Source organism: Ctenopharyngodon idella, chromosome 3 (assembly GCF_019924925.1).
Source record: "Ctenopharyngodon idella isolate HZGC_01 chromosome 3, HZGC01, whole genome shotgun sequence".
Lineage (NCBI taxonomy): Eukaryota > Metazoa > Chordata > Actinopteri > Cypriniformes > Xenocyprididae > Ctenopharyngodon > Ctenopharyngodon idella.
The window spans coordinates 1,841,386-1,854,178 of NC_067222.1; the positions used below are offsets into that span (position 1 = coordinate 1,841,386).

General features: G+C 37.6%; 1 protein-coding gene across 2 annotated transcripts in view; it reads left to right on the forward strand.

Moving 5' to 3' along the window:
- Positions 1-12,793, forward strand: part of coro7 (coronin 7) — a 165,756-nt gene that overhangs the window by 144,892 nt on the left and 8,071 nt on the right. For both annotated transcript variants that reach the window (XM_051889638.1, XM_051889636.1), the window contains exons 10-18: positions 8,936-8,990; positions 9,086-9,143; positions 9,246-9,391; positions 10,612-10,707; positions 10,918-11,019; positions 11,099-11,246; positions 11,766-11,941; positions 12,025-12,133; positions 12,632-12,718. In XM_051889638.1, coding sequence (XP_051745598.1) covers positions 8,936-8,990; positions 9,086-9,143; positions 9,246-9,391; positions 10,612-10,707; positions 10,918-11,019; positions 11,099-11,246; positions 11,766-11,941; positions 12,025-12,133; positions 12,632-12,718 — 977 coding nt within the window. The remainder of the gene's footprint in view (positions 1-8,935; positions 8,991-9,085; positions 9,144-9,245; positions 9,392-10,611; positions 10,708-10,917; positions 11,020-11,098; positions 11,247-11,765; positions 11,942-12,024; positions 12,134-12,631; positions 12,719-12,793) is intronic.

Genomic DNA, 12,793 nt, shown 5'->3' on the forward strand with positions numbered 1-12,793 from the left:
TGAATCAAAAGCTCTTAGATGAATAAAAAGCTCTTGTGGAACTGCAGAAGTTTCTCCTACGACATGTGACTGTGTTTTTGGTCTGGTTTGGATGGACGTCTCCGGCTGCAGGTGGGCTGTTTGTTCTCATTCACCACTAATCAGATCTGAATTTGTTTCCTGAAGTCTTGTCGTGTTATCACAGCCCACACACACCTGTTTGGCAGGACTGATGCTGTGTGTGTACGGTATGTTTAGAGACCCTGTTTTGTTTCTGAAGGACCCTTGTGTGTCCCACTGGATGAACTTTAAAATCCACCCTATATTTTCTGCTGAGTAATCTGTTTCTCATGTAAATTACAGTCGATAAAGTTATCCTCTCAGGCTATATATTGACCACTCTGGGAAGAGGAAGTTGTCGTTTTCTCTCATGTAGATGCTCATAATGCCTCCACTGCTGTTTCCCACACTGCTGTGTGTGTCTTGTGGGAGAGTAAGCGAAACGTGGGGATTTACTGCTGATAGTGACTGATGCGGTTCAACAAGGCATACACATGGACTCGACAGCCCACGTCCTTCCCAGACACATGTACACAGGCCCTGGGGCTGCAACTCTTAAATCATACAGTTTGGGTTTGGAGAACAATAGAAGCAATCAAATCAACATGAGGGCAACAGTATGGAAGTGCCATGTCAAGTCCGAGTTATTCCAGCAAAGTGCATGTAGCAAGGATTTTTTTTTAAGTAAATAAATATAGAGGCAAAATTAATATAGAAAAAGTGCTAATATTACTTAGTGTTGATGAAAAAGATGTGTCTTTAGCAATTTTTTTAAAATGCTGGAAGGCCTGCCAAGAGAGCATTACAATAGTCCAGCCTGGATAGAACAAGAGGTTGGACAAGAATTTGTGTTGAATACTCCGATAGGAAGGGTCTGATCTTCCTAATGTTGTATAAGGCAAATCTGCAGGACGGGGCTGTTGGAGCAATATGATCTGTGAATATTAAATGATCATCCATCACAAATCCAAGGTTCCTGGCTGTCCTGGATGGGGTTATCGTTGACGAACCTAGTTGAATGGAGAGGTTGTGATGAGTTGTTGGGTTTGCCGCAACCGCAAGCATTTCCATCTTTGCAAGATTGAGTTGAAGGTGGTGGTCCTTCATCCAGGCAGAAATGGGATCCGAGCAGCAACCGTCAGATCATCTGGTTGGAATGAGAGGTAGAGTTGTGTGTCATCAGCATAGTAGTGATAGGAAAAACCATGTTCCTGAATGACAGATTCTAGTGATGACATGTAGATGGAGAAGAGAAGTGGTCCAAGCACTGAGCCCTGAGGTACCCCAGTAGCAAAATGATGCGACTTGGACACCTCACCCCTCCAAGACACCCTGAAGGACCTACCTGAGAGGTAAGACTTGAATCATTGGAGTGAATTTCCCAAGACTGACAGAAGGATCTAGTGGTTAACTGTGTTGAAGGCAGCAGACAGATCCAGCAAGATGAGTACTGATGATTTGGAAGTTGCTCGTGCCAGTCTCAGGGCTTCAGTTACTGAGAGCAGGACAGTCTCAGTTGAGTGGCCACTCTTGAAGCCAGACTGGTTGCTGTCCAGGAGGTTGTTCTGTGTGAGATAAGTAGACAGTTGGTTGAACACAACTCTCTCAAGTGTCTTTGCAATGAATGGAAGAAGGGATACCGGTCTGTAGTTTTGGAGTGCTGTATTCAGAGTGGATTTCTTAAGCAGTGGTTATCCTAGCCTGCTTAAATGCTGTGGGAAATGTACCAGTGTGAAGAGAAGTGTTAATAATGTGAGTGAGTGCAGGTAAAATTGAAGAAGAGATGGCCTGAAGAAGATGAGTGGGGATAGGATCAAGTGGGCAGGTAGTAGGGTGATTGGAAAGGATGAGTTTGGAAACTTCTGCCTCCAAGAGTGGAAAGGAGGGAAGAATGTGTGTGTTTGCCATTAAGATGTGTTTGTCAGTATGTGGTGTGGAGAATTGGCCGTTGGTGGTGGTGGTTTTATTTGTGAAGAATGTGGCAAAATCGTCAGCTGTTAGAGTTGATGTAGGAGGTGGGGGAAGGGCAAAGAAGAGAAGAGAAGGTTTTGAAAAGTTTGCAAGAATCAGGAGAATTTTTAATTTTATTGTGGTGGTCTGTGGTTTAAGCATTTGAGACATTTGCAGAGAAGGAAGAGACGAGTGAATGATACAAGCGAAGGTCAGAAGGATCTTACGATTTGTGCCACTTTCTCTGTGCACTTTCAGTCTATGTATATATATGTCTTATAAATGTATATATACTCATTACTGAAAATCAAAGGTGTTACATTGTGGAATTTCATTACAGAACATTTCAATATTCTGCACCATAAAGGTAAAAAGGTGATAATGTTTGACCACGCCCACTGCATAAACCTAGTCCACTTTATCACAGATGAAGCTCCTCCCACCCTCATCTATCACGCAGCTGTCTGTCCGTCTGTCTCCGCCTCTCCATTCCACTTGCATATCTACAGCACTGTGACGTCTCACAAACGGCTGCCTGGATTCAGACCGCATGGCCTTTAGTCTAATAATGCAATCCCAGCCTCCATCATCATAATGAGAGTAATAACGTGGGTTTATCTGCGGATCTTGAACACACCTGCAGGTTATTTCATGGCTGAATTGGAGTTTACTGACAGCTATGACGCTCATGAGGCCACTGCTGGGATCTTCCTGCCAAATTCCTGTTACGTTTTTTGATAGGAACGCCGTGCTGCAAAGAGCAAAACAATTTTCATCCTGTGAAGCTCACAAAGGGCACTTTTAATATATAAAGCATACTTCCATACAGTTTCTGCATTTTGTGCTAGCATATTGTGTCCATATTGCATAAAGTGCCGTAAACAGATTTTGCATTACACACTTTACCAGTAATGCAACATAATGTGACAAATAATTACTTTTTGTTTTAATTAATAATTATTTTAATTTACATAATAATTAATAGTTCATTAAATTAATAATAATAATAATAATAATGATTAATATTATTAATTTTCATTATTGAAATTATTATATTCAATTTTTTTTTTTTTTTTTTTTGCTTATTTCATAATTTTTTATTTATTTAGTATTTTTAATTATTTTGAACACTGCATCGACCAATCAGCATTCCTAATGTGATCTTATATGCGGTATATGCAGTACCCTAGTTTTTCATTTTTAGCGTGAGTACAGTCAGTTGTTCAGCATATGTATGCACTTTCCTGACAGCCTGTGCTAATTGAATACTGTGTGTGTGTGTGTGTGTGTGTGTCTGTGTCTGTGTCTGTGTCTGTGTTGTTCTCTGTGTCCAAAGAAGGCTTATCTGGATTAGTGTCTTTCTCATGCGGAACGTCCCTCCAGCCCACAATGCAGCAGCACACGTGTGTGTCGTTGTGTGTGAGTGCTTACAGCCACTCAAGAATGAGTGTTTCAGCATTCATTCATGACGGCCTGCCATGCGAAACTGACTACTGGAGCTCAGAACACACACACACAGTGTCCGCAGGGATTCGCTGGTGTGGGAAACACTTTCCTGGGTTTAGTTGCACTTGAGTAAAACAGTGAAGTGAAGCATATCTGCCTTTATGTGTGGAGTTATTCCTCCCACAGGACAATCGAGTTTCCTCTTTCATAGTTTTGCAGACTTCATAACAGTTCTCATGTGTGTTTTGTTTGGGTATCAATTTGTCTCTGATGTTTCACCTAAAATTCCTTTGGAGAAATAAAAATAGACATGGATGAGAGAATAGTAGACATATAATAAGAGTATTGAGAAAAAAATACAATTCATAATAGTCTTGTCAAAAGTACCGACCACAATACCAAGTCGGTACTGAAATTTTAATAATGTGACGCTTTGAGCGCTGTTGAGCGGATTCATAAACACTTCTGATTGGCCATTGTGTTCACGTGCTCAACAGATATGTCTGTGATTGGCTGCAATGATCAACGCATGGAAGCGTTTGAAAGCACACGGAAGTGTTTGAATTTGAAAGCGGGAGCATTTGAAAGCAGGCGTCTATCAGCGGACCGGTCTGCTGTTAGACGCCTGCTTTCAAACGCTCCCATGTGTATCTGTGTAAGCGCTTGGTGAAGAGCGTCATTGATGTCTATTTACAACTTGTTTTTGAAGTGTTGATCATTGTAGACAATCACAGACATATCTGTTGAGCTCGTAAACGCAATGGCCAATCAGGAGTTTACGAATCCGCTCAACAGCGCTCAGAGCGTCACATTTTTAAAACTTCAGTACCGACTTGGTATCGAAGTTGGTACTTTTGACTAATTCATAATGATAATACAATATAATGATAAATGATAGCAACTCAGATCACTTTATCTTTGTTTAAACTCATATTGAGATCTCTTAGGAAATCTGAGCACAGTTTGAGATGATGTTGAGATCTTTTCTGAAACTCTACTGGGGTTTTATTTCAGGAGAAACATCTGAGAAACAAGAGACTTCAGTTTAATCTTACTGCTGTCGAGAAGAAACAACTGAGAAATATAATAAATTTGATGAGATTTATTGAAACGTCTGACTTTTGTTTGCAGACTTTAAAAGCAGGGCAGTTCTCTGTTTGCTCTTGGTTTAACCTGTTGCTGTCTAGGAAAAACAGTTGAGAAATAAAAGGATAGAAAAAAATTGAATTCATATCTCTGACTTTTGATTGAAAACTTTGGAATCTTGGCAAATCTGAGCATAGTTTAAGACGTTGATGAGATCTTCTGAAACTCTACTCTCTTGCAGGAGAAATGTTTGAGAAACAGAAGACTTCAAAGTTCTCAGTTTGCTCTCAGCTTAATTCTTAAAGGATAAACAACTGAGAAATAATGAATCAATGAGTTTTGTTTGCAGACTGTGATCAGATTCAACAAGACAGTTGTTTTGAGGGTTTTTTCTGAGGAGCAAAATCTGAGAAATCTCCATTTGCTCTCCTTGTTTGCTGCTAATGACAAACAATTGACTATGCACGAAACGTTCTTAGGAACTTCTGCAGTAATATAAGCCAGCTGGAAAACTTCCTTTGAAATGTCACTTGTTGGTGTGTCAGTATCTTCAATGTACTGAGGTCGCTTTAACAGCATCAATACTGTAATACTTAGTTTATAATCAGAAAATAGTTACTTAAATTGTCAGGCCTGGCATTAATTTAGTTATTCAAATGTAAGACAACATAAAAAAAATAAGACGCATCTCAGTGTTCCTCCTCTGCAAAACTCAAATCTACCATCAGTTTTTACACTTTCGTGTGAAAAAAAAGTGTCAAAACACTGTAAGTTAAAGATTTACTGTGTACTTTAGTTAGATTCGTTGAATAAAATGTGTTTTCACAAGTGTCCCGAAATCATTGATCTTGCGGTGCACTGACAGCTTCTGTGATTATAAAGTGAGAGATCGGTGCTCGCTTTCTGTGTAATTCATTCACAAGAAAAGTTATTGTTTTTCATGAGATTTTGTAAGTACTTCACCTTGACAAAAAGGTATTTTTAAACCTAGTGATTTTATAATGTTTAATATTTATTCAAAAGCGAAACTGAGTGAAAAACTATTGATCCAATAGATGCTCCTCTGCCGCCATCTGCTGGTTATAGTGGTAATTAATGTCTTCTTTTTTTCTTTTTCTTTTTTTTAAATAAAAGTGTTTTCTATCAATTATTGGATTTCCTACATCTTGAAATGTTCGGTTTTACAAATGAGGACAATCTCAGAAGGATGAACAAATAATGTTTTTGGTCATCACATTAAAAATAACTTTTGAAGTGCTCGAAAAATGTTGTGTATGCGTGTCTAATTACAGACACTGCGTTTCTTATTCAAACGTTCCCATTAGCTTAATCTTTATTGCAATCAATAAAACTTTATAAAAATAAAACATGAAAATTCAACCATTGATGGTTTTGTGTCGATGTACAGCGAGAATGACAGTTAACAGTTCACCAGCAATGCCCAAGCTGGCTTAACGAAAACCAGGAAGTAACCGTGCAAATGGTCAATTGAGCTATTAAAGAGATTTCATTAGTTTTTCCTTTCATATCGAGTCTCTTTCATCAGAAATCTGCAGATGCAGAGTAGATGAACAACAGCAAGGGACATTGTTGAAGTGTAATGATGTACAGTGGTGCATTGTGGGAGGGAACGCTGTGGGAACACTGGAGGTGTTTGTGTATTTCCTGCAGAGAAACTCCGACATGGGAACGCAAGGTTGCGCTAACAAAGCGTGGCAACCCCTTACCGACTTCAGAGGCCTGGGGCAAGGAGGGAGGGGTGGAGAAGTCAACCGTCAAACACGCAATCCCACCAATCACTGCAGTGGGGAAAACCTGAGGAAGCAAAGCTTGCCAAGCATGCCATTCAGCCGATAGAGTTGAACGTGGCCCGACATGTCGAGTTTTTCACTGCTAGCTCACTTCTGCGTGACACTCTGTGGGGGAGTTGAGTAATTAGTAGTTTATTAGTGTGTAAACACAAGATATAATACTCTTCTTTAAGTCCTTGTCTTTGCCCTGTTGGTATTTTCTAATCCAGAGTGACTTCAGTATGTTTACCGTCTCTCTGGAGTAACCTGAGGTGATTGTGCTCAAGGCCGCAGTTGTGTTGAAACATAAAGTTGTGTAGAATTTAAAAAATTACAAATCTGTCATGTTGGTGAAGATTTTGATTGCTTTCATACTGGGCACTAGGGCTGTCAGACTCCAAAAAGGAAGACAAAAGCATCATAAAAGTAGTCCATATGACTTGTGAGGTATAAGCCATAGCTTTATGTGAGGAACAGACCAATATGTAAGCAATTATTAGCATAAATGACCCGTTTTCCTTTGTTTCTTTGTAGTCATATTGGTCATTCAGGACTCACTGTTTTTAGTGAAAAGCAAAGATATTAAACAATACATTCTGTTGGCTCTACAAAAAAATAAATAAATAAATAAATAAAAAAAAAATATATATATATATATATATATATATATTATTGCAATAGTTTGCATCAATTTTTTTGAGTTATGACAACTTTGAGTAAATTTACATTCATCCAACAAGCTACATTGAGTTAGAGGAACTTAATTTGTTGCATAAACACACATTTTTAAGTTGATTACTCAAAAAAAATAAGTTTTAAGAACCAGCTAATCTTATATATTTCAGTTCAAATCAACAGCTATCATAGCACATGCTAACATAACTTATTTAACATGTATATTTAATGAACATGTAAGATATTACTTATCACTGGCATTAGCGCAGTCATAGAGTCAGTAGTGTTTACCTTCATGTATCTACTCTTCTAAATGTCAAACATAACAGCATTAAACACTAACAGGTCTTCCCCTTCACTAAAAGCATATTAATTAACACTTAATTTCAACATTTATTCTCCTTATCCAGTCCCAAAGCATGCTGGGTACTAGAAATCCACTGCCTAATTTCTGAAGTTATCAAGACAATTTCATTAAGTTACTACAACCTAATTTTTCTAAAGAAAAAAGCTAATTAATGCAGAAATTTGAGTTTAAATTACAGACGATATTAAGTTGATGTAAAGATCAACATTATTATGTCATCAGAACTCTACAAAATAATGTTTGACACTTAAAAGGTTTAATTAAAACAAAAAATTCGAATTTTTAACTTTTTCAACCATGCATTTATATAAGTTGTGGTATCAGGTCCCCTGAATTACTTTTTAGAGTGTACCATCCAAAAGTTTGGGATCAGTAGATTATTAATGTTTTTGAAGGAAGTCTCCTATGCTCCTCAAGGCTGCATTTATGTGATCAAACATACAGTAAAAACAGGAATATTGTGAAATATTATTGCTATTTAAAATAACTGTTTTCTATGTGAATATATTTTAATAATTTAATTTATTCCTGTGATCAAAGCTGAATTTTCAGCACCATTACTCAGAAATCATTCTGATATGATGATTTGATGATCAAGAAACATTTCTGATTATTATTAATGTTGAAAACAGTTGTGCTGCTTCATATTTATGTACATATCCATGTAACATGAGAGTAAATGCTGCTTTAAAGGGATAGTTCACCCAAAAATGAACATTTTGTCATCATTTTGAATGTTGAACACAAAAGAAGATTTGAAGAATGTTGGTAACCAGACAGTTGTTGGACCCCATTGACTTCCATAGTAGAAAAACAAAAATTCTATGAAAATCAATGGGGGCTGTCTGGTTACCAACATTCTTCAAATCTTCTTTTGTGTTCAACATTCAAAATTCATACAGGTTTGAGGGTGACTAAATGATGACAAAATGTTCATTTTTGGGTGAACTATCCCTTTAAGGCTCCGCTCCAGGGCACAGTTGCGGCAGCTCGTGGTATTTTGTGGTGCACAGGAGCTTGAAGTGATCAGCCATGTCCCACGCTGTGAGGTGTTTGATGTGGCTCAAAGGCTTGATCTGGTTTCTCCCACACTTGCTCCGATTCAACTGAAACGGGAAACACGCCCCGCTCCCATCAGCATGTGACTCAAAATAGATGCTCATGTTGCTGTTGTGACCCCGGCACCCATCCATGCCCAAGGCGTCTGCGGGCAGAGAGATAAATGTGGCTTTGTATGTGTGAAATACGCTCGGATTCCAGTCCGAGGTCAAGCGGCCGCGACACACTGATCTGCTGTTTTTAAATGTTTGTGTCTGATCAATGAAGTAGATTGTTGAAGAGCGGATTGATGTGTTGAGTTTTTGCTGCCTATGCTGCCCCCAAGTGGTCTGAGGACACTATTGATATTTTTGGTTCAGCAAGAATAGCGTTCATCATAACTGCAGACTGTTGGGTCTACTTATTTTTACCTCACTTTGAGTTCACATTTACCTGATTAAAGGTGCAGTAAGTGATTTCTGAGAAACACTGTTGATATTTGAAATCAGGCCAGTTAATATCTGTGTTTTGATTTTATCCGCAGGACTCTGGTGCCACTGTTTGATCCAGACTCTGGACTACTTATTGTGTCTGGAAATGTATGTAACCTGTTATTAACATACTTTAAGACATTTATAATGACTAGAGTTTTTTATTTTCAATACTAATATAATTATTAATCATATTTTCTCAGGGTGAGAGTGTGATTGACTGTTTTGAGGTGAACACCAGTGAGCCCTACCTGTCTCAAGGTAACACAGATGTTTTTTCTTGATGCTCTTCTTATAAAAAAAACCCTCTTTTTTTCCATGTTTCCTGAAGTTTATCTCTCTCTGTTGTTCTCTTGCTCTCAGTGAGTCACTGTTTGACGGACGTGTCGACCCGTGGTGTGGCTCTAGTGCCAAAGCTGGCTCTGGACGTTGGCTGCTGTGAGGTTTTACGGCTGATGCAGCTCACGGACAGCTTCATAGTGCCCATCAGCTACCAGGTGCCTCGCAAGGTAAGGACTAACACACCGCTAACCCTAAATAAACACATTCAGGTCTGCTGAAACCACAGGGTAAAAGCACTTGGTATGCCCTACATCAAATATGATGTATAAACCAATGAGAACATGTAACGGGAATGTGATTTCCATATTTTCCAACCCACATGAGTTGTGTAAATCTGAAGTTGAAATGAGAATCATCTAAAAATGTGTCAGAAAAAGAGAAGCTTTAAGGTCTCCCAGTGGTTTTCTGCCAAAATAAAAGTTCTAAAGTTTAATGTTTGAAAGCAAAGAAATTAAGACAACTACAAATATTAGTATTGTAATTTTACTAGATATTTATTTTTACATTTTACTACATACATTTTACTGTAAAATAAAAGTATTTTTTTTTAAATACTTTACCTTTATTAAACACTTTAATATACTTTGTTTTTAATACAATAGCATTATTTCAGTAGTAATATATTTCTTTATTGATTTAATATAATAATTTTATCATTTAAATACTAATAAAATAAACTATAATAACAATTATTATTACTATTATTATTATTATTATTAAACAGTACAATAGTATTATTGCAATAGTAATATATTTCTTTATTAATTAGTTTAATTTTTATATAATTTAATTTTAAAATGATAAAATAAACTATAATGATAATAATACTTATTATTATATACTTCTTTTTACAGTACAATAGTATTATTGCAATAGTAATATATTTCTTTGTTAATTTGTTTACATTTATAATTTAATAGTGATAACATAAAACCACAACAGTAATAACTAGTAATAATAATAATAATAATAATAATAATAAATACTTTTTTTATTTTTAGTACAATAGTATTATTGCAGTAGTAATATATTTCTTTTGTAATTTATTTTTTTAAATTAAATAGAAATAAAATAAAAGTATAATAATAAATTATTATTTAATACTTTTTATTTTGCAGTACAAAAGTACTATTGCAAATTTTGCAATACTGATATATTTCTTTATTGTTTATTTTTTATAATTTAAATAATAATAAAATAAAATTATTATAACTTTATAGTCATACTGAATGGGGGAAAAAATGGTTTTCCTTCTGTTTTGTTCGTACCTGATCACATACCTGGTGTAAGATCATGTTTGCACCTTGAACATTTTTCTATCATCACTGAAAAGTGAAGTATAAAATCATCTAATCTGAATCTGAATTGTGTGTTTTGTGCGTATCAGGCAGGACAGGACTTCCATGCGGACTTGTATCCAGACACTGCAGGTCACACCGCGCCCATGACAGCAGAGGATTGGTGGAAAGGAGAGAACAAACAGGTCTGTTGAAAGCAACCCATTTCACTTCTCTTTTATTCATGGAGAACTGATTGGATAGCCTTTGATTTCTTACTGGAAATTGGTCAGTATGACAGATGGTTAGAGGGGATAGAATGAAAAATAAGAGAGAAAAGTAATTTCAGATGCAGAGAAAGTTGCTATATTAACTTTTTAAGATGTGTTTAACTCTATAACATTTCTCTGTGACAGGTGGAGCGAGTCAGTCTTCACCCAAGCAAGAGACCAAAGCCCAGCGCTCCATCAGCTCAGAAGACGCCAGCTAAGGATCTGTCCCGCGACAAGAGCAAAGAGGTTAGCGGGAGGAACATCCGGAAAAATGTCTACTTTACAAAAACGATCTTCCTATAATGGCTTTCTTTCTATTTCTCAGGAGGCCTCAACCTCCAGCAGTCCCCTTAGCACCCCCAGCAGCAGTGCCGCCCCATCCCGCTCCCCGTCCTCCACCAGTGGCCTGTCGTCTGGCTTCCTCCCGAGCCCGAGCCCCAGTCAGAGCTCCCGTGCCTTCCAGAACATGCTTGGTCAGTCCTGGACCTGCTCCATCAGTCTGTTACTCTACTTTATACTTATTTACAGACACATTTTATTAAGAAGATATTTCAATAGCATGTCTGATTTAAACCTCAGAAGCAAAAATGTCAGTAGAGTTGGGAAGTTAAACACGGTCTATATGTCTATATTATGATTATGGTTCCTTGGTTCCAAAACCTCAGTTTTACTTTAATTTAATTGGAGAAAGTTGTTAGAGAGCCAGAGCTTAATGTCATTGTAACCTTCATGTACTTTGTCCAAAGAACATGTTTCATCTAAACTCACAGGGAAATAAAACTGAAGATCATCAGCATAACAATGGTACGCAGTACTATATTTCTGAAAAATAGAGTTCAGAGGAAGCATATACAGAGAGAACAGCAGCGGTCCCAAAATTGAGCCCTGAGGAACGCCACATGCTAAAGGAACCAGCGTGGAGGGAAAGTCTCTTAGATTCACAACAACTGTCCTGTCCTTTATAACAAATAGCTTGTGATTGTGATTCTCAGGCCCGAGTTCAAAGTTCCGTCACATCCAGGGGGCCGTTTTGCACCGGGACACCCACATCACCAACCTGCGCGGGCTTCATCTGACTACACCAGGGGAGTGTGATGGCTTCTGTGCCAACGGGCAGCGTGTGGCGGTTCCTCTCGCCATTGCCGGAGGGCAGATCGCTGTATTTGAGGTGCAGTACTATATTCAGCCCTTGTTTTCCAAATCTTAGATTAATTTACAGTAACTTACTGCTGCATGTGTCTTCTTCTGCAGCTGTCCCAGCCTGGAAAACTGCCAGACACCGCCCTGCCCACCATCCAGAACTCTGTCAATGTGGCTGACTTCTGCTGGGACCCCTTTGACACACACAAACTGGTTGTGGGTGAGTATTTAGTGACCACAAAATGACAGTTCTGATCCTGGATGCTGATTGGTCAATACAGAGTTATAGCTATGATGTTATATAGTACCAGATATTCATCTACATGCATCTCAAAGATTTACAACTGGGGATCCATGAGGTTACAAACATTTCAATTTAGCAAAATGCAGTAATGTCTGTTAATGTTATTAATAAATGTTATTATACCATTTACATGTCCATACATTTTACATTTATTTAGTTTACATCAATGACTTTATATTCTTGTGTAAATATGGCACTTCATGAATTTGTAATTGTTGTTTTGCTTAGTTTATTACATCTATTTCAGTTAAGTCATAGTTCACCATATCAAAAGAAAATTTTATTTGTAGCAAATTAATTGTTTGAAGAATAGCTGTATCTTCAGGCATTTCATCAAAAGAAACCCTAATTACATGCTGTCTGAATATTGAAATATGAATGTCAGCGTTGTTCTCTGATGTGTCACTCTCAAAGCCGGTGATGATGCCAAGATCCGTGTGTGGAAGATTCCCAAAGGAGGCCTGACAGAAACCCTGACTGAGCCGGAGTGTGTTCTGCGGGGTAAGAAACAGGCACATGTGATCTCTAAACTGTAATAGCAGTAATTCTGTATTGTTTGATTGACATGCACCTTGA